This window comes from Capra hircus, chromosome 27 (assembly GCF_001704415.2).
Source record: "Capra hircus breed San Clemente chromosome 27, ASM170441v1, whole genome shotgun sequence".
Taxonomy (NCBI): domain Eukaryota; kingdom Metazoa; phylum Chordata; class Mammalia; order Artiodactyla; family Bovidae; genus Capra; species Capra hircus.
In genome coordinates this window covers 19,922,112-19,949,192 of record NC_030834.1, presented here as the reverse complement: position 1 = coordinate 19,949,192, position 27,081 = coordinate 19,922,112, and the positions used below count along the sequence as shown (strand labels likewise).

The 27,081-nt window shown below is 50.6% G+C and overlaps 1 protein-coding gene across 1 annotated transcript; it reads right to left on the bottom strand.

Moving 5' to 3' along the window:
* DUSP4 (dual specificity phosphatase 4) lies at window positions 5,252-22,361 on the bottom strand. The gene is made up of 4 exons (XM_018042022.1): window positions 21,453-22,361; window positions 11,243-11,388; window positions 10,043-10,262; window positions 5,252-9,405 (listed from the first exon to the last, which is right to left on the bottom strand). The coding sequence occupies exons 1-4, from the start codon at window positions 21,883-21,885 to the stop codon at window positions 9,020-9,022; spliced, it is 1,185 nt and encodes a 394-aa protein (XP_017897511.1). The 5' UTR covers window positions 21,886-22,361; the 3' UTR covers window positions 5,252-9,019.

The window sequence follows — 27,081 nt, the reverse complement described above, 5'->3', positions numbered from 1 at the left end:
AAAGATGGTCATGGAATGTTGAGGATGAGTGTTTCAGAGATGCAGGATTTCAGGAGATTTGTTTGCTTTCTAATATTCGGATGTATTTGACTTTTTCAATAAAACTATGTCACTGTGGGAAGGGAAGAAATTGAAACAAGAATAATACATGCTTTCTAAACCATGCAGCTTAGTAATTCAATGCCTGTCTCTAAATGTACAGTCTTATTTCCAGGTGAAGTGCTTCATTCTGTTTGAAAACTTAAAAGCAGGAGCAATTGTCTTAGAAATGAAGAAAGTTGTGACGATGACGACAGAACCATAAGTGTGCGATTCTGCTAGCATCTCTGCTGTTTTTGCCCATTTGCTCAGAATGTTGGAAGAAAATCATTTCCACTGGGAGATGAAAGTGAAAAGGGCATGGAAACATCACTTCGGTTTTCTTGCTGGATCCCTTCAAAGCCATGGGTTATATTTTAAAAGGAGTAACATTGTTGGAAGCAAATATCCAGAATCAGCATTCACCTTAATTACAGAATTCAACCTATAAATCTAGTCATATTTCTATCTATTGTCCTGTGTTCTCTAGGATTAAAAATAAATCCCCCCCCAAAATAATAAATAAATTCCCACTGTTACTTAAAATGAAAAGGAAATGTATAAAGACGTACCAGACAAGAGGTGACCAAGCAAATGTAGACATGGTATTGTTGATTCCCAAGTATCAATAGAATGGCACTCAGTTCAGTTCAATTCAGTTCAGTTCAGTCACTCAGTCATGTCCGACTACATACATGGAAAATGAGAAACATCACCTACCTATCAACCACGTGCTACACGCGTGCTAAGTTGCTTTAGTCACGTCCAACTCCTTGCACCCCCATGAATTGTAGCCCGCCAGGCTCCTGTGTCCATGGGGATTCTCCAGGCAAGCATACTGGAGTGGGCCACCGTGCCCTCCTCCGGGAGATCTTCCCACCCCATGGATTGAACCCTTGTCTCATGTCTCCTGCATTAGCAGGCGGGTTCTTTACCTCTAGCGCCACCTGGGAAGCCCAGCTGCTGACCACAAGAAGCTGTACAAAGCACAACTTCATGCGTGCAAGGCATCATTGAAATAGAAAACACAAACTGTCAAAGTCTTCCACTGTGATTCTGAGTTTATCAAATCCTCCTCATATTTGTAATACATTCCTCTAAGAAACTGACAAAATAAAAATGAAACTATCAGGGTGTTGAATATCATATTTAACTAACTTGATTTTTAACAAATAGAACAAAAGCAGAGACTGTACACTCTGAATGTCTATTTAAAATAACTGGCTTGTGGAGAAGGAAATGGCAACCCACTCCAGTATTCTTGCCTGGAGAATCCCAGGGACAGAGGAGCCTGGTGGGCTTCCATCTACGGGGTCGCACAGAGTCGGACACAACTGATGCAACGTAGCAGCAGCCGCAGCATAGAACTGGGGGGCTAGGAATGGATGGCTAGGGAGGTGACAGCTTAAAGATATGGGGTTTCTTTTTGAGATGAAAATGTTCTAAATGGTGATGGTTGCATATATCTGTGAATATGTCTAAAAACCATTGAATCATATACTTTAAATGGGTGTATTGTATGATGTCAATTATATCTCAATAAAACCTTTTTTAAGTTAAAAAAAATAAAATAACTGGCTTGGCTATAACTCAAATGTTATCCTGTTGTCTGGGAGGAAGAAGTTTTCCCTCTTCCCTTCTACGTTATTTTGACTGGTCTAAGAATTAAACTGGCATGAGATATGTATAGATAAATGGGAGAAAAGCCCACAAAAGCTGAATGACATGTATCCGTGAAAGAGACCCAGAGTAACTCAAAACGGCTGAAACTCTCCAGTTAAAGACCATTTTCGGCTAAAGATAAAAGAGGATGTTGGGAGTAGTGATTTGGCACTTCAAAGGAAAGCAATTTATATGGAGATGAAAAGCAAATGTTTGGTAAATAAATATTTGCTGGGCCATGCGGAGACGATTTGACGGAGGAATTTTAACAGACTTTGCTGGATTCCTCCCCATCTACACACCTGGTCCAGACTAGGTTATCTAAGGTGATGTTCTCTTCCTGAAGCAGAGCCTCTGTCTGCATTCTTCAGGAGGAAGGTCAAAGTTTCTTCCTGAGCCTTTTGTTCCTTCCTTACTTTCAGCTTGAAATAATCTGCATGCCAAAAAGACATTTAGGGGTGGCCAGTTTCGCTCCCCTGCACTGTCAAACACTTGAATTTATAAAATGCATAAGTCAGAGTCTTGAAGTAATTACACCCAATGGCTCATTTGGGTTACTGAAAATTTCTTAAAGTGGGGTGTAAGGCAAGGATATGCAGAAGGAACTTTCACCGTTCCTTGTATGTATTTTCATTCTTTGAATTTTGTGGCAGTGAACATATGTATTTATTTTCGTGTATTAATCATTGAACAACTTTATTGGGATGTAATTTACATACCATGAAATTTACCATTTTAAGTGTACAAGATTTTTTCCATAAATTTACTAAATTTAAGAGTTGTACAACCACCTCAAGGGGTCACACAGAGTCAGCTTGGCAGCACTTTGGTAGAGATGCCAGGAACCCCAAAGTCAAGAGCAGGAGCTTTTCCACTGAACTTTTCTATGGCAACTAGTAGGGAGTCAGTTCCCTCAGCTACTGTTCTAGTTAAAAATAGATTCCCTGGGCTTCCCTGGTGGCTTGGTCATAATCACTTGTGGAAGTTTGTGGAGTCTTTGAGTCAATGTCTTAGATGGCCTCAAGGATCTCTATTTTTAAAATAATCTATAAAAAATTCTAAACTATTTTTATCACAATGGTGATAGATGGACAGTACAAGTGGTCCCCCTCCAACCTTACAACTTCCTTTCTTTTTTCCATTTTCCTACACACTTCTACCTTTTTGTCTCTTCAGGTGAAATCAGGAATATTTTGCCCTGTTCCTCCCAAATGCTGCTGGTGTTTTGATTGAGATCATATTAAATGGATAGGTTAATTTATGGAGAAATAATATCTTTTCAATACTGCATCTTTTTATCCAAGAATATAGTATGTCCTTCAGCTTTTTTTCAAGTGTTCTTATATGTCTTTTGGTAGGACTTTTTTTTTTTTTTCCCCTATGTCCCTTAGTAGGATTTTTTTTTTTTTCCATTGAAGAATTTTTTTAGTTTTTGGCCACACCGCACCATCTTAGTTCCTGACCAGGGATTGAACCTGTACCCCCTGCATTGGAAGCATGTAGTCTTAACCACTGGACTGCCGGGGAAGCCCAGCAGTGCTTTACCAGGTCCATCAGCTAGGTCTTGCCTATCTCTGGTCAAGTTTACTGTAGGCAGTTTATCTTTAAGCTGATACTGTAAACAGGATCTACTACATCTATTTTAAATTGATATTTTCATATGGGGAAGCTATTGATTTTTTTCATACAATCATACAATCAAAAATTTCATACAATTTTTTAAAGCAATCAACCACTTGCTGAATGCTCTCATTTCTAATAGCTTTTCAGTTGATTCCTGTTTTTCAGATACATATCATCTGCAAATAATTTGGCCTCCCATTTTTCAAACTGTACACCTCCTTTCTTTCACTTGCTAATTACATTGACTAGTGCTTCCAAATTGCATTGCTAATTGCATTATTTCTAGTGAGAGTCCCTTGGACAGCAAGGAGATCAAACCAGTAGATCCTAAGGGCAATCAATCCTGAATATTCATTGGAAGGACTGATGCTGAAGCTAAAGCTCCAGTACTTTGGCCACCTGATGCGAAGAGCGACTCATTACAAAAGACCCTGACACTGGGAAAGATTGCAGGCAGGAGGAAAAGGGGACGACAGAGGATGACAGTTGGATGGCATCTCTGACTCAATGCACGAGTTTGAGCAAGCTCTGGGAGTTGTTGATGGATGGTTGGGGGGAAGCCTGGCGTGTTGCAGTCCATGGGGTCACAAAGAATCAGACACGACTGAACTGAGCTGAGTGCTTCCAAAATAATGTTAGATAAAAATGACACAGTGGAAATACGTGTTTACTAACATACTTTTGGTTTACACTTTGGGACATTTGTACCAACTGAATCTGATAGAACCAATCCCCAAATAAGCACTGGGGAACCACTGCCATACATCACCTTCGTCCGGTTATTTCTTCAACCTGGCCTCGAGGCATATTGCTATTTCCAAGCTCCCAACAGAACAGGAGGGAACACGAGGTCTCTAAAATTTTCTTAAGATTTTGGGAGCCAGGCCCCCTTGCTATTGTTGGGGAAGGGTGTGGCAACTCCTTGTACAATCTTTGGCTGTGGCCCTAACCACTTGTGCTTTGAGGTGTTTAAGACAGACCTCGCCTGCCGGAGAGCCATCCTTATCACTCCATCCTGTGCCTGGCAGAAAGCAGACTCTCAAAAGCAAATGTTGTATATTAACACATATAAATGCAATCTAGAAAGATGGTACTGATGAATCTATTCTTAGGGTAGCAATGGAGATGCAGACATAGAGAAGAGACTTGCAGACACAGTGGGGAAAGGAGGCGGTGGGACGAATTGAGGGTAGCATCGAAACATATCCACTACCGTGTGTAAAACAGACAGCCAGTGGGAATTTGCTGTGACTCAGGGAGCTCAAAATGGTGCTGTGACAAGCTAGAGGGGTGGGAGGTGGGAGGGAGGTTCAAGAGGAAGGGGACATATATACCTGTAGCTGATTTACATTGAGGTACAGCAGAAACCGGACGGTATACTTCCCTGGTGGCTCAGACAGTAAAGCGTCTGTCTACAACGCGGGAGACCCAGGTTCAATCCCTGGGTTGGGAAGGCCCCTTGGAGAAGGAAATGGCAATCCACTCCAGTACTATTGCTTGGAAAATCCCATGGACGGAGGAGCCTGGTAGGCTACAGTCCATGGGGTCGCAAAGAGTCGGACACGACTAAGGGACTTCACTTTCACTTTTCAGGGCAGAAACCAGCACAATACTATAAAAAATTATCCTCCAATTAAACATAAATAAATTAAAAAAAAAAAAAGCAGACTCTCAGATGAGGACATCTGTGCCTTACCCTTTACCTCTTCCTGTCTAAAAAATCCAGTTCTCAGGGATTTCCTCTCTGCCTTCACCTGTCACCTTCTGTGGTGTTTAGGGAGCTCACAGATTTGAGTGGCCCGTCTCCACAAGATTACCATCAAATGATTCGGATCTTCCAAGTCATCATATTGGCAGTTTTTCGGGAAAAGATAAACCAAGCCAGAGGTGGTTGAAAATGTATTTATTTTTCTTCAAATGATCTTTGTTTCAAGCAATAAATAAAAACAGACATGTTGACTTTTCTAAAAAAAAAACCAAACAACAAAAATATTCCCCTAAACTATATACATCCTACAGAAATACAAGCATATCAAATGTAGAAATGACATCACTCTGAAAGATGGGGCTATTTACAGAAATTACAAGTATTGCATTGCTGCCTTGAAGAAGCCTCTTTCTGGCATGACTCATAAGCTCTAAGGGAGAGCAGGGTCCTCTTCAAAGAGGTGGCACTCTCCAGCCTTCCTTTTTTTCCCCCGGCTGCACCACGCGACATGTGGGATCTTAGTTCCCTGACTAGGGATCGAACCCACATCCCTGCATTAGAAGCGCGGGGCTGGACTGCTAGTGAAGTCCCTCTCCATACATCTTGATAAACAAACAAACTTGCAAAGAAGAGCTAGACAGCCAGACACGTTCCTCAGTTCCTTAACAACCACAGATCAGCTTTCGAGGGGCGTGAAAAGGGACCTCGTCCAGGTCTTAGGCCCCATGAGCTCCTGACAGAACCCATATTGTCCCTCATCAGAGCTGGGGCCACACAGGGCCAGGGACAACTGTCTGCTGTGGTTTCTGCCACACAAGCCAGCTCTGTGTTATCAAGCCCTGGCCTCCAACAGCACCTTGCCTAAGTTTCCCAAACTCAGTTATGCAGGGAGAGCACTTGGAGAGCTTTGAAACCTACTGATGCCCAGGTCCCTCCTCCAGAATTCCTGGTGTACCTCGTGTGGGCTAACGGGCAGCCAAGGCGAACCCTTACTTTACCAACAAAGGCTGGTGGCCAAACTCTGATCTCACAGGCCCCTCCCCTCACATTGAAATCACCCATCCCACCTCCCTCTGCCCATCTTCCCAAGAATTTTGGATTTTTTTTCTCATATAGAATCAGAATCAACTCTCTAGAACCAGGCTAGGATGGACATCTGAGGAAAATGGCCTCAGAGACCACGACTAAGGCCAGGAGGTCCCTGCCACCAGCTCACAGGTGGCTTCAGTATAATACTGCTTGGGGGGGGGCGGGGCTCACCCACACCCTGGGGTCACAAAGACACTGGAGGGAACAGCAGCATCCTCCAGTCTCTATACATGATCCAGTGAGTCAATAGCACAGGTCACCATGGATCAAAGTGGCAAAGCTTTCTGACTGAGACAGAAATTGCTTGTCACCAGAAATCACTTCATGGGAGAGACACCTGTTGAAACCCAGTGGCCGTTTGGAGGGACCTCGTGGTGCCGTCTTCATTAGAGCTCTTTCTTCCAAGTCATCAAAGAGGCTTCTGATGGTAAAAGTAGACAGTGACCCCAAATCCCAATCAAGCCCATTTCCTATTGAATTTCTAAGGGTTTGGGGACTCACACTCTTAAGGTACAAAGAAAATGGCTTTATAAATAGAGGTTTGACAACTGTGACACATGACTTGAATTGGAAAGCAGGGAAGAGACCCGGTTGGGGCGGGTCCTGGGCCCCGACTGTCTGGGCAGCTGGAATCCAGTCTGGGAAAGCACGACACACAGATTTTGGCAAATGTACACTCATTCTGTAAAAAGTCAATCTGTTCTAAGCTACTTTCCCTCCCCCTTCAAGCAGTCCCTCCTGCGGACCTGTCTGTCTGTGGGAACCCACACTTTTACAGCGGTGGAGCCCATTCGACCGCAATTCATCACAAAACATGAAGCAACTTCCAGGAATCAAGGAAGACAAGGGAACGTCCAGCTGAGCTGTCTCAATAGGCCCAGTGTCATGAACCTGACCCCTCCACGTCTTCAGGAGGGGTTCAGCCAAGCAGCTCCCAGCAAAGGAGGGGGTCTTGGGCTTTTCTGAAAACAAGAAGTGGGAACTCTGGCCACACCCAAGACAGGGCTTGACAAAGGTAGGACAAATGATGCCAGGTTCACGTTAATGGAAGGAAGTGTAAGGAACCTAGTCCTATCTGGGACGTGGGGACAAGAAGGAGCATTCCGACACTATGCTGACATCGAGGCTTGAAGTTATCAATGGGTGAGCAGCACTTCGATCCTCAGAGGACAAAACAACCCCCAAAAGCAAAACCTAAAGCATGCTCTCATTTCTAGACAAGTCTGGAATTACTGCTAACCTGGCACTGGGTAACAACACTGTTCCACGATACTATAAGTTAAATAACCCGTGGTTAGTTCCCTCCTCCCTCCCCCCAAGCCCAACCCACCTGCTCCTTGTTCCAAAAGCCACTCCTCTATTTGGAAAGGCCCCCTGAAAACGGCATTATCTCAAGAAAGGATTCTGCTATGGCACTCTAATGCCCATCCAGAAACCAGCTTCCCTGCAAAGAGTCTGCCTGACTCCTCACTCACGCTCTCTTGCTGTCCTAATCTTCCACGGGACCTCCAGTGGGGTGTCCACCACGCCCTTCTTTTTATTCACCTATTCACTTTACAGATATCCACCTACACCAGGAATCTTTTAAGATCACAAGAATTTGTTGGCATACTTCATTCCAAGCAAACCCCCTAAAATTAAAATCTCTGATTTAGGCAAAAGAGGAAAAAAAAATTGGCGCTTCCACTTTCCCTTTCGGGTCTATCTCTTCTTAGCTGGGTTCCCCAAGGGCCTTGGCAAATGCTTCGCTGCAGGAAAATCCGATCTGCGCCCAGTTTTTTTTAGGAGCACCTTACACGATATGGTATTTATCAAGTCCTCGGGCAGGTCTAGGAGAAAAACGCTTCCACCGCCAAACTGAGTTACTGATCATCCGAAACAGTTGTATGGTTGCGGTTTCAAATTGCTTCGGTGGTCCATATGCCCAAGAACCAACTTCAAAAATAGTCTCCAGTCCATATTCAAGAATGCGCTATCTGCGGATGTACACACCCACAGGTTCTGGTATCTGCGATGGAAGGAGGGGGTGCTGGAACCAATCTCCCACGGATACCCAGGGTCAATGCTAACAACGTCCTCGCTTCCCTTTCTCCTCCTCCCACCCTGCCCCCCTTCCCAGCAGTAGCAAATGCAAGCTGATCGTCACGCCATCTCGAACACACCACCTCACTGTATTGACGTCTGCATGCTGCCTGCGCTCCGCAGGTCCACACCAGCATCAATATATTCTAAAGTCACGGTCCCTAGACTTTGTGTACTCACATACTCTGAGGAAATTCTCAATAAATACTTTTATTTATTATTAAGCATAAGTATTCACCTGTTGATGGTGACTTAAAAAGGAAAACCATGTCCTAAAAGATTTCTTCAAAAAAAAAAAAAATAAAAATTCCTGTAACTACAACAAGAAAAGGACCAAGCACACAGAAGCAGGCACTTCTGGTCAACTTGTTTTTGGCCCTTTGCCTCCCCTCCACCACCACCCCCACTTAATAAAACCAGGAGGGCACATTTGCCAGGATCTGTAGGTTTCCTAACTTCAAGCCTTACTGCTTTAAAAAAAAAAAAAATGAGGTAAGAAATTCCTATCTGAAAAGTAAAACTGACACAAACCAAGACCCAGGTCTTCCCTGCCTGCCGAGGAAGCCGTTATTGCTCTAAGTTGGAGTGTTTTGTTTGTCTGTGTTTAAATATGTATTTGAGGTCCTTATTGCCATTCTAGCTGGCCCCAGCCAAAGAGAGAGGGATGGAAGGAGCTTGGTCACCAGGCCCCCTGCGGGTCAGTCCAGACCTGCTACCCAGCCACCGGGCCCCACCTGACATGGGCTGGTGTGGGGGTGGGGGGGCGTTCTGAGGGTTCTAACAGCTGGGGGAGGTGGTGATGGGGCTGTGCAGGTAGGGCAGGCTGCTGGGGGCCGGATGCACCCCCACGGAGACCGGGAAGCTGAAGACAAACTGTGACGTGGGCGTGGGGGTGGCCTTGCCCCGCTCGCGCAGGGGCCCCGACGGGCTGGCGGCCTCCACTGCGCAGGACGTGGCCAGCACCTGCGACTCGAACTGCAGCAGCTGGCCCATGAAGCTGAAGTTGGGCGAGATGATGCTCCGCCGCTGCTTGACGAACTCGAAGGCCTCCTCCAGCCGCACACGCTTCTTCATCATCAGGTAGGCCAGGCAGATGGTGGCCGAGCGGGAGATGCCAGCCTGGCAGTGCACCAGCACGCGCCCGCGGCAGTCCTTCACCGCATCTGGGGCAGAGAGCCACGCGCCCGTTAGCGTCCCCAAGTCCCTGTCCTTCCCTGGGCAGGATGAGGGCGCTGTGGGGAGGATCTGAGAAGCATTGGTCGGGGCCCTCCCTCTGAACCACGGGAGGGACAGCCTTCCGAGGCTGAGGCCAGGAGAGAGGAAACCCACCGGGCCAGGGAGTGCCATCAGTTCTAGGCTATTTTGGAGACTTAACCAGACAAATGTGCCGGGCTTAGGAAATACACATGCTTAAGCCCGGTGCCAGCACACACGGAGGGGTTTTCATTTGCAAGAGCAAAAACAATGACCCAGTTCTCTCTGTGTCTTCCTCTCCACCCCTAAGTCTTATCTGCTTGGCAGGTGGGACATCCAAGGCAAAAGTTCTTGGCTCTATCAGCTACCAGTGCCTGCGGTTTGTATAAGTCCATCTTCCTACCCCTGGGCAACTCAATACCCCAACGGCCAGCCTTCCTACTGAGAAAGAGGGAAAATAGGCACCCTCTGGGCAGAGCCCTTTCTAAGTCCCTCCTTCAACACTCTAGCTCCAAGTGGTTCCTTCTTCCCTCGCTTCCTGTCTCTGCAAGCCTTGCACCCAGCGCCCCATCCCTGAACCCAGTGCCCCGGCCAGGGCCAGCCTACCGATGTACTCGATGGCCTCCATGAACCAGGAGCTGATGTCAGCCTTGTGATTGTCCTCCACTGGGATACACTTGTACTGATAGTGTCCTTCGAAGTGGTTTGGGCAGTCAGAGGAGACATTCAGCAAGGCTGTGATGCCCAGGGCATCCAGCATGTCCCTGCGGGCAGCATGATAGGCACTGCCGAGGTAGAGGAAGGGCAGGATCTCCACCGGACCCCCCTGCAGAAGGGGAGAACAAAGGGGCCCCCCCAAACATCGTAAGTATAGAACAGCGGGGCAGAGGGCTAGGGCGGTGGGACGAGGAGAGGGAGCCAGTCTGGGGTGGGGGTGCTGCTGTCAAGGGCAGTGGGAAGATGGCCTGTGGACACAGCCCCTCCAGGTCTCCCCATGTCCTGCTGGGGCTCCAGGAGGGAGTGATGCGCTCAGTGGGACCTCTCTGGCCTTGATGCTGTGCTCTGCCTTGATACTGGGCTCCACTCTCTGGTTCAAGCAGCCCACCTCCACCCCCCCCCCTCCGCCCCCGGTGACCAGTGAGGCAGAAGACGCAATGCTGGCCTTATTCATCGTTTGTGATGTGAGGAACTTACACCTGCTACCACTAAGCTACTTGCTGCAGATCAAAAACAGACGCCACAGCAACCTCAAAGACAAGAGGAGGGATCCTGGCAAAAGGAGGTTATGTTGGCTTTGCTAATGACATGATTCTGAGGCGGATCAACACAAGTGATGTGGGGTTTGTGGAGCAGAGTTGCGGGACCCCATCATTTTACTCCATCTCTGTCTAAAGGAAAGGGCTGGAAGGGGCGTGCTCGTAAGAATCATAGTGGCATGAGCTGGTTTTCTTAGAAGGGTTGGTTGTCCACTGACGTTCACTTAGCATTTATGATTAGCTTGTATGGGGGGCGGACAGCTCTGCCTGTTGTAAGCCAGGGCTGGGGTCTCAGCTTCCCACAGAGCAGCCCACACACTTCTGGGCTCCTTGCTTGTCTGCACATAACTCTGGGAGCGAAGTCAGGGACTTATGTCTTTACATTCTTTTTTTAAGTAAGGGTAATGAGAGAAGGAAGGGGAAGAATTTCAAAGGAATAATGGATTCCACCTAAGGTCGCATCCCAACACTCAGGGTTCATCAATTCACCCAGCATTGAGGCCCTGAGTCCTGAGCCTCTGACAAGCAGAAGTCTGATCTCAGCCCGCACCTGGTCGTGCAGTGGGGTTCCACAGGAGCTGCAGCTCAGATCCAAAGACTCCGCTGTGCTTGGGGGTACAGCAGGTGGGATGGCTGCCAGAGCCTTGGTCTTGGAACAGAATTCTGGGTACTCAGAGGAGAACCTCTCATAGCCACCTGTAAAGGAGAAAGATGCTCAGGTTAATGGGGTCATTGAACAAGCAGGAAACCAAACCAGGGGAGAACTTGAACCCTACGCTTCACAGAGAAGAGCTGTTGGGAAGCTAGGGCTGGTTGCACCTATATTGGCCACTGGGTGGCGCTGTGGGCCCAGAGATAATGGCTAAGGAGCCCTTCTTCCAGAGATAGGGAGACTGCCTTGGGGAAGAACGCATCCTAAAGCTGGAAGAAAAGCTTTAGGGACAAGACTTCGGTTTAGAATGCAGATACACAAAGGAGGATGTGCAGGGGGAGATGAAGAAGGAATGCTTTCTTTACAGTGATGACAAAGAAAGAGGGAAGAGCCACTAGGGGTTTCCATGAGGCCACAATTGAGTCCTGGGACCCACAAAGATGTCTGTCATCCCCCACCTCCAGCTCTTCTTTTAGAGAGGTTCTCCAGTGTGGGAGAGAATAAAAAAACTATTATCCTGGCACCAGCCCTTCTGGACCTCAGCAACAGAACAGATGCCAACCACACAGCCTCATGAACAGCTGTTCCATCAACAAGGGGCCAAAACGAGAGGAAACGGGCTTAGATCTAAACAAATCCCTCTTGCCTCATCCAGGTTTGGGGCACAGGAGGATTTCCTGACCTGAGAGTTGCTAAGCCCTGGAATGGTTCTCTACGGAATCATTTTCCGGGGAAGGGAGGTCATTTAAGTAAAAGGAGACCAATGGCCAACTTCTGTGGAGTAGCGTTAGTGGCACTCAGGCAAGGGCGGCTGCGCAGGGGTGGGCAGAGACGCAGGTGGAGGCGGGCAGGGAAACACACCAAGAAGAGACAGTCGGCCTGTGTTTCTGATTTTCTTGTGCACTCTGGGACTTTGCTTTTTGGGAAACCTACCATCTATTATTGTCAAGGTTTGCCCTGCTTGTTTTTTTGTTTTTTTGGGTTTTTAAAATTTTTTGTTGTTGTTGTAGGTTTTTGTTTTGATGTGGACCATTTCTGGAGTCTTGATTGGATGTGTTTGGGGGGCTTCCCAGGTGGCACAGTGGTAAAGAACCTGTCTGCAGTGCAGGAGACGCACGCAGGTTCAATCCCTGGGTCAGGAAGATCCCCTGCAGGAGGGCATGGCAACTCACTCCAGTATTCTTGCCTGGAGAGTCCCACGGATGGAGGAGCCTGGCCAGCTACAGTCCACGGCGTCACAAAGAGTCGAACACAACTGAGCATGCATGCACTGCCTCTGCTCTGTGTTTCGGTTTCTCGGCCCTGAGGCACGTGGGATCTCAGCTCCCCGATCAGGGGAATCACACCTGCGCCCCCTGCACTGGAAGGTGACGTCTCAACCCCCGGACCAAGAGAGAAGTCCCCCTGCTTGTATTTTTGTTTTGCAGTTTCTATTGGACCAAAAAGAGATTATGAATTAACTCAGTAGGATCTGCAGGTTGTGGAACAACCGCTCAACGGATGGTCACATAGGCAGCTGGCCCTTTACACCTTTATGACTAAGTGACAGGGTGGGTGCCATTGCTCTCTATCCCTACCATTCAAAGCAGTTTTCCAACATGTGACGGTTAGTCAATTCCTTGACACTACCGCTTCGGAGGGGAAAGAAAATGATCGTTTGCCACATCATAAGGCTTCCAGGAACAGGGCAGACATTTTTTCCTCTCTGAGCGGGAGGCTCCTGGTTTCCCTCCCCCAGGCTATAAATGGCCATTTCTCTGGTCACAGGCCCTCACTCTGCTGAGTCATAATGACCAGCCTCCCTGGAGGGAAAACCTGCTGGAGGCCCAGTCCTGCCCTCTTCAGAGGTGCTACGGGCCTGAGTGGACCTCTTGTCAGGAGCAGCCCTCCCTTTCGCCTATAAACCTGCCAACGCTTCCGCCCCAAACGGAGGCTATAAGCAATGGGAGCCGGCAAGTGCCTTTAGCTGAAGCCCCTGTGATAGGCCTCTGAGATGGAAACTTCGGGAAATGCTGCCTTTTGGAGAAAATAAAAGGAGAAGTGGGTCCATCCACAAACCGATGTTGATCGTCTATATGAAATACCATCACTTGATGCTTTGTAATTCTAGAGGATCTGAAAAATTGAGTGAAAGGATCTGTGTGTTTATTACATAACTTGAACATTAAAATACATCTCAAAGAGATGCAAGACGTTGAGGGGTGCCCTCCAAAAAGCTCATCACCTGGATGGGCAGGCCAGCAGTCACAGGCCGGTCAGGGCAAGACTCCAAGGTCATAGAGAAGCAGTAGCCCTTAGGGCTGAAGGAGCCAAGGAACCTCAGTGGTAGAAAGAACGTACTTCCCGTTGCTGAGAAGGCACAGACCAGGGCACCAGACAGAAGGGAAAGAGACTCGTCTTTGCAGTCAGCTCTGAGTTGAAATGCCAGCCCTGTGAATGAATCATAGGCTGTGCAGCCTGGAGACATCACTGAACCTCTCTGAGCCTCCTCCTCATTTATAAAATGTAATGAAACTTCCAGGCTGGAAGTCCGGGAGTCTCTGGTGGGGACTGACTGGAACAGCCAGTGTGCTGTGCCTGGCCCCAGGGAGACACGCAATGAACATTTCCTTCTTCGGTACCTAAGGGGACTCCAGCTTCACTGGCAACTTCTCACACTTTCTCCTCCTGGGCTTTCCTTCTTTTTTCCAGTGGGCATCTGAAGAGCTGGTAGTTAGGCAGCAGAAGAACAGGTACCAGGCACTTCCTGTGTCCCATGTCCCCTGCCCAGTCAAGGACATCTGCTACCTCCAGGGCTGACCATCAATCAATCCCCAGGGAGCAGCAGAACCCTGGAGGGGTCCCCAGCCTGCAGCTGACCCTGGGGGTGTGGCCGGTGTAGGGGATGGGAGAGGGTGCAGGCAGGCCCAGAGACCAGACCAGGCTTGAAAGGGAGGGGCTCTCTGTCATCTCCCCAAGGCTGCATGTAACAGGACAGAGAGATAGTAGTAGTCAGGAAAAGGCACCATTACAACGAAGCGGCAAAATGATTACTGCAAAGTTCTTTCGCTCTGGAGACAGGAGCAAAGGGAGGGTGGCGTCCCTGACATGGGAGCAATGGAAAGGATTTCCCTCCGGAGCCATCATTAGCTTTGGGGGGGATCTGTGACTGGCAGTTACAAGGAGCATCAGCAAAGGACCTCCTTCTGGGGCAGTCAGACCAGGACCTCGGATGAGCAGAACACACCCTCGTGGGGTCGGGAGCTCCTGGGTGATGATGCACTGAAGATACAGGAGTGCAGGTCAGGGGCCATTCAGTCCACGCCCCACAAGGTCACACTCCGATCCAAGTTAATAAAAATGACAGACCCTCTTAAAAGGAGATGTTCATTATGTGTCAGGCTCTTCCCACCCTGGTATCCAACCAGCAGCCCTGGAGGAAGGTGTGTGGAGCCCCAATTTAACAGAAGAGAAAACTGAATTGCATGGCGGCCCCCAAGTAAGGGCATTCAGCCCACAGCGGCTGCTGCTGCCACTATGTCACTTAAGTTGTGTCCAACTCTGTGCGACCCCATAGACGGCAGCCCACCAGGCTCCCCGTCCCTGGGATTCTCCAGGCGAGAACATTGGAGTGGGTTGCCATTTCCTTCTCCAATGCATGAAGGTAAAAAGAGAAAGTGAAGTGGCTCAGTCGTGTCCGACTCCTAGCGACCCCACAGACTGCAGCCCACCAGGCTCCTCCGTCCATGGGATTTTCCAGGCAAGAGGACTGGAGTGGGGTGCCATGCCTTCTCCAGAAGGGGCCTCAAAGTCACTTGGAACCTGGTCATCAGGAGCCCGTCCTGGTGCTTGCCCACCGCTGCTCCTCCAGTGACCCTTCTCTAAGGGCTGGACCCCCTCAGTGGTTCATCACTCTAGGAAAGAATTTTGATGCAGAAATAAGAAGAAGGTGAACAGGGCACTGCTGACATTTCACTGGACTCTGCTTCTCTCCGATGCTTTTCGAACTCCAGGTAGTTATGGAGGAGTCCTGACCAGCATCTTTTTTTAATTTAATGAAACAGAATAAAACCAACCTGCATTTATAGAGGGTATGGTTTCATGGCACTCTGGTTTCACAGTGATGGTCCCCATCCCAGGGACTCCCCTGGCACTTAAAGGCACTTGCTGGCTCTTCTCCCAGACTGTACACAGCACGTGCTGCAGTGAGGCAGGAGCCCAGTCCAGGGCGACAGACACCTGGCCAGGCCGTGAGCTGCTGCAGGACACCACTCGAGTCTTACATCTCTTGGGGGAAAGTGTGTTTTAAGAGCTCAAATTATGTAATAAACACATGGATCATTTCACTTTTTAAAAAAGGTCAGCTCCTCTAGAAGTATATAGAGAAGCCCTATACTAGGTCCTGATGGAAATGAAACTCAGTTTCTTACGGAGGGTGGCAGTGAAGATGACTGTTCCCAGCCTCTCTCCTCAGTGCCTGCCTCCCCAGCTCACATCTGTGCAGGTACCATAGCCACGACCCTTTCAGCAAGAGCGAGATTTACTTGTATTTTTTTAATCTTTGACCACATCCTGCAGCATGTGGGATCTTAGTTCCCCGACCAGGGATAGAACCTGTGCTGCCTGTACTGGGAGTGCAGTCTTAGCCACTGGACCACCAGGGAAGTCCCAAGAGCTAGATTTCAACCTCCAAGCTTTATCTAGAACTCATGAGAGGGAAAGTTTATTGCCACTGTAGACACAGCGGGGTGGGATGGGGGAGCTTCCATCCTGTGGCCTTGGAGCTATGCAGGGTGGGGGGCGGAGGCAGATGGGTGTAGAGGAGCCCCAGCTCTGACTGGGGGAGCTGGAAGAGACACATCCCCTCCTAAGCCCCGTTTTCCACCCTCAGAATGCAAGGATTCCAGACGCTATCATCTCGAAGTTCCAACATTCTGTGCTCCTAACTGGTCATGAACTGACTTGCCGACTACCAACTGACAGCAGGTATATTTCCATCAGACCTGTGTATTTCCACCTTCTGAACACAATCTCACAACACATTCGCCAGTGAATTCCCACCGTTTTTTTTCCTTACGTCCTGTCGCATGTAATTTGGTAACATATGCTGACTAATTTTGACCTGTTTTTCCCATGTTCTTATTTAATAATATACCTTCTAACCTTAAAGCTCTCATTTTCTCATCTTAATTTAAAAACCGGAGCGTCGGGGGGGGGGGGGGCGGGGCAGAAAGGACTATAATTTTCTACCCAACTTCCTTGAGGAATAGCTACGCCTACGGTTCAACTTTGTGTTCTTTTCGTCTTCTCACAGGGACAGCAAGGCAGTTTTCAAAGTTGACAGAAACTGTGAAACTGGCTGGCCCCCTGCTCATGCAGGCGGGGTGGGGGAGATGTGTGAGAAAGTCCTTTGAAAGGGCAGGCTGCTGCAGTGCCCATCATCTCGCCGTAACAGGACTCTTAAAGGGGTCTGTGGTGGGAAGGACAGCCTTTTGGTGGTGACGATGATCGCGGCTCTTAACGTGGCTGCCACTTTTTCCCTGTTACCCTCTCTACACTCACGATATCAACCTGTTCACAAACAGGGCTCATGGCCTTGCTGTCCTGGGACGTCTTATCAATATCAAGCAAACAGCAGGCAAAGTCTGGGGACATCTGAAGGTCCTTTGGCTTTGAGAACTTCCCAGACTTCTTCTTTACATATACGGGCTCCTCACCTCGGGGTTACCGGCTGAGACCTCCGGGTCCTGGGTCTGACACCTCTGGTGTCCCAGGCAGCTGGCTGGACACCCGAGGTCACACTCGCGGCTGGATCTCGTTTGCAGCCCCTCCCGGTCCTTCTCTGCCATCTGCTCCCTTCAGCAATCTGGCTTCCGTCTAGTCTCCATTTCTTCCTCCCCAACTTCCTCTTTGTTAAAGGGAAACTGCCTTCCAGGGAGGAAACCAGCTATCTGGTTTCGGATGTTCTGATTTTTTTTAAGGAATTCCTTGGCTCTTTAAAAAAGCCACCCTTTCTCCTCTCTGAGTTCTCTGTGCAGCCCACCTTGGGGAAGGGCAGCCTACCTTTCGTACAAGCATCCAAGACAAGCCCAAAGGAGCTGAGATGGACTTCCTGACAATAAGGCTGTCACTCTCAGTTGACACCTAGGCCCTGTCTTTAGTTGCTTTTGTGGACTGGAACTATCCAGTGCAGATGATGCAAAGAGTAGTGACTTTGCCTCTTTCTTTATAATTCTTTAAAGTCTCACACCATGGGTTAGGAATTTCCCTTAACACCTACCTTTATTTTTATATTTCTAATTCTAACAGTTCTCCACTGTCATGGGTATTGTGTCCTGTATGCAAGGAGAAAAGCCAGTCTTTTTGCCTTTGGGTGAAAGAGCTGCCCTTAGCATCCCCCAGGACTCTGCCATTTGGTGCCACTGACCTGGAAAGGAGGATGGGCAGGGCAGATGGACACAGAAAGAGAAAAGATGGAACACAGCCACCTGACCTCTGCCCATAGATAGCTCTCAGGATGGGCCTCAGTCGCTGATCACACGGAAGCTATCATGTCAGGTCTCTACGATCAGGCTTGGGGACTGTCGGGTATGTGACTTCCAACCTGGAAGGAGAAGCTGAAGTATACTGATCTTCCCAATTTCTCAAAACAGCTCCAGGACAGCTTTTAAATCAGAACTTGAGTAAGAACTGACAAAGGTCACAGGCTGAGAAGAACTTTAGACAGAAGAAAAAGTAAGATAATGTTTTTATACCTGAAATCTTCTGTGTAACAGACTGATCTCTTATTGGGGGGATGTGGGAAGTAAAGAATGACTTCTATTAAGGTACGAAAATGTTTTTTTTTGTCTTTCTCTACTGGGGGGAAGGGGTCTAAAACCCTAATCTAAGGATCTATGAAGGAAAGAGAAAGGGATTTCAAAAGAGATATGTACTATAATTAAATCTGAAAAGCTGAAATCTCTAAACTGTCCCAAAATGCCTTACAGGGTTTTCAATAAAACGAGTTTTACCCCAGTGGGAAGATTAACTAGCCAAAGGACCAGAAAATGTAGTGATTTGGGTTACTGCTTTTAGCAAACCTTGAGTATTATTAGGAATTGTAAAGGCCAGCTAGCATTGCCTTAATCTTAAGTAAAGCTATGAATTCTTGCCTGTGGTATTAGTTATTAACTACCTGTAATATATAACCAACTGCCCTTCAAAGTGGCAGAAATAGAAAAATCTGCTGTTTAAACCCAGTTAATTGGTAAAAGTCATAACTTGTGACCAGGAAGGGTAATAGAACCTCTGAAAATATCCGGCTGTATTTCCTGTCCCCCCAGGATGGCAGATATCAACAGTTTTCCACGGCTTAATGTCTGACCACTTTTACTGCACATCCAGCACCACACATGAATGGTTGCACAGAAGGCCCCACTGGCTGCAAAATAAAAGGAACAAATTGGGGAGGGAGGAGAATCATCCAAATTACCCAACACCTAATCAATTCAGGTATTTACTAAAGATAAATCTAAGGGGCTTGTCTCCTCCCCTTTCCCTTTAGTTTCCTGCCCCCAGGGCCTCCTGCGAGGAACCCACGTTTCCTGCTGTTCCTCTGGCGTCTGCACTGTCCGCCCCCAGGCGCATCTCCCCGCAGCGCCAAGGGAGCCCATTTCCTTCTGCCCTCACTGGGGGATTCCTTTGCAGGGGAAGGCTAGGAGAAGGAAGAGGAACTGTTGAGCTGAATAGTATTTGAACCAGTTAACCTCAAAGATGTTCTATCACCACTGCAGAACAAGCTGGAAGGAGAAACCCTCCCTCTTTAGGCGGCGGTTGCGTCCAAAGGCAGGCTCCCTTTGCTTAGAAAGACCCAGCTGAACCTGTAAAGAAAAGTTTACAGGTTTACAGACCCAGGGCCTGTAAAGAAAAGTTGGACCCCAAGCCCAGGCCATGCCCTCCCCAGCTCAGAGGATGCGGTCTTGGAGAGGCAGCGAGCGGTCCGCCCCTGCGCACGCCGGGTCAGACAACAGGAGGCAGTGCAGGGCTCGGGAGGGAAGAGCCCTTAAAGCACTCCTTTTCCTTCGGCCAGGCACCTCGCCAACCGCCAGGGGACTGCAGACCCTATAGACCAGCAATTGCCTCGCGCCCGGCGGCCGGCCCGCGGGGCGGCTCTCGGTACAGATCTGGCTACGGGCTCTCCCGGCGGGATTCGGGGGAACCAGGCAGGTGCCGTGAGCCCGAGGAGGGAACCTTAAAAATCTGCTTCTCTCGCCGGGAGCCGGGCCTCAGTGCGCGCCCGGAAACCCTAGGGCGGTCCTCTCTGGATTTCTTCCAGGAAAAAAAGAAAACAAAACGAACCCAGACGCCACGTGCGTCCGCTCTGCCTAGAGAAGGGTCCCAGGTTCCGAGGCCGAGTAGGTAGGCGTGCGATCGGGGTCCAAATCCAGAGTGATCGAGGTGAGCACAGCTCGGAGAACACCGCGGCCAGCCCTTGCCACTCAAAGGGGCTTTCGTCCTAGAGAAATTTCTCTCACTGTCCTTACGTGCGCCAGCACCACGCAGAGGAGGACAAGCGGCGTGCTCAACCGCGGGGACCCCATCCCCGCGCTCCACCCGGTCCGGGGCCGCCGGGCTCCCAGCACACCTCGGCGCCCGGGGCCCCTAGGCCCCTGCGCCCAGGTCGCCTCGCTTAGCGCCTGGTCCTTCCGGTGCAAGGCCCTTCCTGGCACTTTCCCTTAAAGCGCTGGGAGGAGAAGGGAGGAGCGCTGGGCCCAATCAGAGGTGCCAGAGGCCGCCCTCGCGAAGAAAGAAAAATCAGCAAAATCGCCTTAGTGGTTCAACCAAAGGTCAACAGCAGCACTTCCCCAGCAGCTGACAGGTCAAATGGCCAGGAAACAACTGCCGAGAACAAAGCCCCCCGCTGTTCACAGGGGCCAGCCCGACCCGCCGGCACCGAGCGGTGTGGTCGTGCCTTTTGGAAGGGGCGGTGGGGAGAGGTTTCCGCCGCCGCACCTCCCGCCCCATCTCCCTTCCTCTCTGGTGAGCGGGTCCGGAGAGGAAGGGCAGGAGGGAGGGGGCTGGGGACGCCGGCAGGGAAAGGGGCGGCCCTTTGATGGCGGGGGTACGAAACGCCTCCCTCGGGTCTTGGAGCGGCCAGGACCCGCAGCGGGCTAAGGAATGCACGGAATGCGGCGCGGGTGGAAGGGGCGCAGCGCCGCAGGGCCCCAGCGACTCGCCCGCTCCCGCCCAGGCCGGGCAGGTGCGGCCTGCGCCCGGGTCCTTCCAGGTGCTTGGGTAGCCTTCGGCCCTTTTGGAGTTTTCGATTTGCAGATTTGATAAGATCTCCCCTTCCCTAGAGTTTCGCACTTAGGCACGCGCCGCCATCTGACAGTCTTGAGTCTGAACAAAAGGTCGTTACTTCTCAGCTACCTTCATTTAAGAGGCCCCATCCCGCTTGGCGACACCCGCAAATACTCGGACCTCCCGCCTCCGTCTCCGGAGCCTAGGTCTAGCCCGAGGCGGCAGGGTTTGGCCACCCTTCCTGGTGGAGCTCCGAATTGGGCGGCAGGAGAGGAGATACGGATTTGCTCCACACCAAGCCCGCAAGCTGATCCTCGATTTTGCATTTATGAACGGTTGGTTTCCAGCAGGAGCCACAGAACCGATCACACCCCAGCGCTCACCACCCCCCCTTCCCTCTCTTCCCCCCGTCTCGGAATCTCGTAATCAGATTCGGTGCGGGACCCGGCCATGCCAAACCAACAGGCCTAACCTATCCCCCACCTCCCGCGTAGTGGCACTTGAGAGCACTTCCCTGGACTCGAAGGTGGAAAAGCTGCTGAGTCGCTTCTCCCGCAAGGCCAGACCGTCAGTGGATGTAAACAAATGCAGAATCGCTGGGAAGGGTCCGGAATTGCAAGTGACTGAGCCCTCACCGTCTCTGAGGACTTCAGGAGCTCGCGCTTGCACACAAACGCACAGAACCCTTGCACACCAGCGCGCACACCAACACGCACAAAGCGTTTGGGGGGCATCCCGCAGCCACGAGTTCCCCCCCCCCAGGCACCTCTTCTCCTGCCCACTAACGCGCAGGCCGCCCAGCCCCGCCGCACCGACCCTCCAGCTCGCGCCCAGCGCCCGCGTTTACCTTTCAGTAGGCAGATGTCGGTGCGCTCGGCGTTGCGACGCAGCGCCTGCACCACCAGCGACACGGTGCTGTCCTCGCGGAGGCTCTCGGCGCGCGGGCTGCGCTCGTCGTAGACGATGACGGCGGAGTAGAGGCCGGAGCGCAGGCGGGCGCGCACCTCCTCCTCGGCGGGCAGGATCTGCTCCAGGCTCACGGAGCCCTTAGCCCGCCGCCGCACAATGGTGTTGCAACGCACGTTGACCGAGCCTCGGATGTAGCCCGCGCTGTGCGCCAGGAACGGTCTGCAGTCCAGCAGCAGGCACTTGCCGCCGCTCAGCAGCCCCAGGGCGCCGTGGCTGCCGCTGCCGCCCGCGCCGCCGCCGTTCTCGTCCCGGTTCATCAGCCTTTTGAGCACGCTGCAGTCCATCTCCCGCAGCTCGTCCACCGTCACCATGGTCGCCGGGAACCGCGTCTGTTGGACACGCGAGGAGGCGAAGGACCCCCGGGAGAGCTGGGCTCCAGGAAGGGGTGAGCGGGGGGCTGCGAAAGGGCGCGCGCGGGCAGAAGCGGCCTCAAACTTGGCCCCTAGGGGCTCTCACTGGCGAACCTCTTCTCCCGGCTTCCCCTTTCTCCCGCAGCCTCTCAGTTACATAGCAGTCCGGGCGGCCTCGGGCGCCGGGCAGCACGATGCCAAGGGGGAGGTGGCAGTGGAGTAGAGTGTGTTTACGGAAGAGGTACGAGGGCTCCCTTCTGTTGTCGCCTCTATTGTAGTTTGCCCGTTGCGCTGCCGTTCCGGCCGCGGTTCCCCCACGAACTGCCGGAGCTCCGCGCTCTGCCCCAGCCAGAGTTTCCTCTCCTCCGCGTATAGATTTATTAATGTTCCTCGGCTCTCCCGCGGGAGGGGGTAGATGCATTACTACCTCGCGAGGCTCCGCCTCTTTCCATTCTCGGCCGCGAGCCCTGCTCCGCCCCCCGCGCCAGCGCCCCGCCCCCTGGCGGCTCCCCCCGCCCCTCCGGCCCCACCTCCTCCGCGCGCCCCAGCGAGTGAATGGAGTGCCGGCCGCTCGCTCCTGGTCACGGGGACGCGACGTCACAAAGAGCGGAGTAAACAGGGCGCGCGGCGGTCGCCGCCAGGCCCATTCATAAAACCGAGACCTAGAGGAAGAGGGAGGAGGCCTCCGACCCGCTCGCGAGCGGCTGCGCCGGGACTTTGTGAATGGAGCGTGGCGGCTCCTTTCCCCTGCCTCCGCGCGCGTCCAGCCCGACCCGAGTTGCCTTGCAGCCACTGCACCCCCGCCTCGGTGGTGGCGGCGATGATCCGCGGGAAAAAATCGCCAGCCGAGAAGCTGGCCTAGCGGAGGGCCGGACTCGGTTTTGAGCTTTCATTCCGGTTTACCTCCGCGCTTCCCGCTTGCCCGCCTCGCAGGTGGCCCCCTAGTACCCAAGGGGACTAGGAAATGCCGCCTCGCAGCCGGCCCCCTAGTACCCAAGGGGACTAGGAAATGCCGCCTCGCAGCCGGCCCAGCCAGGCCCTCCTCGCCCCAGCCTTACGGAGCGCATTCAGCCCGCCAGGCGTTTTTGGCTTTTTTTTTTTTCAATTGCAGTTTCTCAGACTTTAGCTTCTGCCTTAGCCTGATCGATTTTCATCTTAAGGTATTAAGTCAGTTTTATAGCTTCCCGAGGAACGTGGGCAAACCCGAATCCAGAAGATGAAAGAGAAAGCCCTCGCGCCCTGAAGCCCGGTAATAGGAGTGAAGTGTTGAGTTTGTTGCTTTATGACCCAGAGGGAGACATTAATTGGATCCGGAATGTTGTTCCCAAGGAGGAAGGCGGAGTGCCACTCCCTTCCACGCTTCCTAAAGATGTTTATTTAACCCTGATAGGGGGTGGGGGACAGACATTTTCGGCTTTTGGAAAAGTCCTCACGCCTCTGGTACTCGTGTGAATTGTCTCTCAGGAAATGACAATTAGGGTCCACATTTGGTGCAAACTAGACCCCGAGAAATGGACGCGTAAAAGAATTTAATACATCCCAGGGCCGATTCGGGTTTCTTTGCGTCCGTCTTTCCCGGTCCGGTCTCATTTTCCCCGACCCCGCTTTTACTTATGCATTTAATTTCCCAGAGGCCACTTTTGGCAGGAGGTGCGTGCGCGCAGCGGTGGGGGACACGACAGAAGCCAAAAATGATGCGTCCGACATCTTGCCAAGTCTTGTTAGTGAGGAATTAACCACCGAGCAGGGAATTACGAGTCTCGCTCGAGGCCGCGGTGGCTGTGGGGTCGAGTCTTCTGCTCCCGGCTGGCGGAGGCGACAAGGGTCGGTGAACCTGCTCCCTCCCCCGACTCGGCCTTCCGCTCCGCCTTTGTTCCCCGCGGAGCAGCTCTCCAGGGCAGTCGACTCCGGCCCCCAGGGCCACCCCTTCTCTCCCCAGCCCGGCTTCGGCGGCGGCCTCCACCTCCGAAATATACAGCCTCGATACCCTCCCGCTGCGTCAGGGCTCCCGGACCCCAGGCCTAAGCCGAGTGCGCCAAAATAGCTCTGCGATGTACTGATCCTGTCTCTATTTAGAATTTACTATTTTATTCATCGTGGACTTGGGGGGAGGCGGCACTGATTTTAATTGTTTAAGCCACTACTTTATTTTGACTACTCAGTTTCGGGTTCCCCTTGACATTTGGCACACGAGGAGTGGCCACCACTGAGGCCACCACTGAGGCCGCGGGGCGCTCCGGAGGGGAGGTCACCGGTCAAACGTTTGCTGCTTGGCTTCTCCGCTGGGAAGGAGACTGTAGTCCCTTCCAAGGCTTTTGTCCGGTTTTTCGCGTGCTGAGGTGGTCGTGAGGCTCTGTGTAAAGACTCGCTCTCCCTGGCACACCAGGAGCGCGCCCTTTCCAAGGAGCCCCCAGCGCGCCCACCTTCCCCGGCTTTCCCGGGACGCTCTTGGGCAGCACTGGAATCCGCTTCCAGAAAAACGCCGATGCCTTTACAAGGACTTCAGCTGGACATCTCTTGGAAGAGCCTCTCAGTCGGAGACAGGTCCGGGCGAATTGCACACGTGTCGCAGGAGCTGGAGGACGTCCCTCGGCGGCACGGCCGGGCTCCGCTAGCCTTTGTCTGGCGTAAGCCGGGGGTGCCTCCGCGTCCGCCTGACCCCCTGCCCGGCCCTCACGTGGCCAGTAAATAACAGGTCCGGAGGGAGGAGAATGCCCACCGGACAAAGACTTGCTTTCTGCACCTGACGGTAATCCGCGGTGGCAAAGCCCGTAAATCCCGCAGGCAATTCACACGGAAGGGGGCGTGGGCGGGCGCGTGTGAGTGTGTCTGTGTCCACGTGTGCCCGCCCGCGCCTGCGCGCCCGCAACCTGGAGGCGAGCCGCAGCATCCAATTCAAGTATTTAAGCCAAGATCCTTTTGCATTACCAACGCGAATGCCTGGTATTTGAAAAAAGACTGGGGAAAAAAAAATCCTCTCCCTTCAAGTCAGGAATTAGCTTTCGGTTATGTGAATTTCAGCCAGCAAGATTTAAGTTTTGTTTTTATCCGGGTTCTCTGTAAGCACCCTAGATAATTTTTTAAATTTTTGGTATTATAAGTGTGTGGGCCATTTGCTACACAAATAAATACAATGTAAGGGGTCCTCGATCCTGGCTATAGAGGTGATAAAACTTGTCTCCAGTGAGTATGCAGGCGGGGGCGGAGGGGTTGGGTGGAGGGTAACCTTAATCAGTTTACACGAGAACCGCGTGAAACAGCTTGTCTCCAAGATCTTGGAGAAAACAAAGGCATTTGGAAGGAAGACAATGAATGTCATTTCAAAGTTAATTTGATTAAGGAAGGCATTTCTGCGGGAGCTGGAGAGATTGCCCATGGAGAGATATTTTATTTTTACTCAGCAGGAAACCTCGGGGTGAAAATACTTTAAACATTCACTGTGACATGTAAATCCAACTTCTCTTTCATCAGATAGTCCTCAGACCGACCTTATTAGTCACTGTTAGGCCTGGCAAAACCCTTGTTCTTGTTTAAAAACATTTCTTTCCGATTGGAAATAGGAAGTTGTGTGATCTGGGAATTTAAAGCCCAGAGCAGGATCCCCTGAGAGGACTATCTATGGCTTCTATTCTGGTTTTGATGGCAACCTCTGACTCACTGCGCTGTGTCCAAGTGCCTGAATAAAACTTGCCTGAAAAATCACTAATGAATTTAAGTGATGAAAAGAAGAGTTCTGTGGATTCCTCTTTACTAAGTGGATCCCTCTCACCTTGCTTATTACTCTCAAGTGGAACAGGAGTGGTCCTTTTGGCATTGAGCTGTTGGCTAGGTTTCTTAGATCAGCTGATTGGGGAGCTTCCACCCTAGTAATGAGAATGCTCAAAAGAACTGAGAGGCTGTCTCATGCTCCTCAAGGGAAGAAGTCTATATATACTGTGTGTTCTTAGGTAACAGGTATAGATGAATTGAAGAATGTCTTGTCCTTTCCTGCCCACCTCTGCTCATCAAGTCAGGACTCAAAAGCAATGGAAAGTCTTCAGTGTTGAGAATGAACATCACCAAACAACCTCAAAAACAGCCTGAAGGCTTTTTTTAGTCCTGACTTTGTCATAGATTTGTTCAGTAACCTCCATTTATTTTTCTAGCCACAGTACTGTAACACTTGCTGATGATTTAAAGCGCTATGTTTCTAATCCAGGGTCTCTGCAGAAAGGTTTTAATATATCGCTTCCCCCCATACTTTATTTTAAAAACAATTTGATCTAGGCTATGCCAGCGTCTAGCTTACTGATCTTGGGCAAGATAATCTCCCTGGAGCTCAGTTTCTTCATCTGCAAAATGAAGAGTTTGGGCGTGATTGATTTGTCAGAGCCAGTTCATTTCCAACCCTGTGTGATTCTGAGTTGGAGAGTTCTCTGCCAGCCTGAAATAACTACCTTCTTTCTCTCAAAGCCAGGCACTCTGAAATCCACAAGTCACAGCACAGTCTCTGCCTTCCTCCTGTCCCTCATTTGCTTAACGTTGGTAATTTTAATTTATATGTTAAGTGCTAATGTCCCAAGCTTCTTATTAAAACTTCAAGTTTAGAAAATCAAATTTCGAAAGCAAGTACTCCGCAAAGGAGATAAAAAGTGGGCTCAGATTTTTTGGGGGGTTCACTCCAGCTGTGAATATTTTCATATTCATTTATTTGACACCCATGTTACATTCAGTGGGGGAAACAAACGTCTCAAACACTGTCCCTTCAAAAAGTTTATGATCTATTTGGTTTAGTCAGGGTGTGATTGTTACTGTTTGTTCCTGCAGGGCAGAATCAAATATCTTTAGGGAGGGACAAACACAGTGCCAAGGGGATTCAGACAAGAAAGGGGTTGAAATGTTTTGTGAGATCCATAGGGAAATGGAAGAAAAAGGTCATCGTGAATAAAATGAATTTCATCTATTTAGATGTTATCCTTGATTTCTCTTGGTTGGTGCCTATTCTTTTTTTTTTTTTTAAGCTTTCATTCCACCTCTGACATTTATTCTGTCCTTGTGACTTGTGTCTTTTCCTTTCATCTGTTAACTTCTCTCTTCCCCAGTGGGTTTGCCTGCTGAAAATAGATGAGCTCTTGGTCTGAAGCTGCAAGGGAGCCAAGATGATGCAAAGGTTCTGTA

Bases quoted from the DNA above. Each gene is read 5' to 3' on its own strand.
- DUSP4 (XM_018042022.1), bottom strand. From the start codon at position 21,885: ATGGTGACGGTGGACGAGCTGCGGGAGATGGACTGCAGCGTGCTCAAA. The intron at 11,389-21,452 runs GTAAACGCGGGC...TCTCCTTTACAG, and splicing joins CGACATCTGCCTACTGAAAG to GTGGCTATGAGAGGTTCTCC. The intron at 10,263-11,242 runs GTGCGGGCTGAG...CCCCTTCTGCAG, and splicing joins GAACCCCACTGCACGACCAG to GGGGGTCCGGTGGAGATCCT.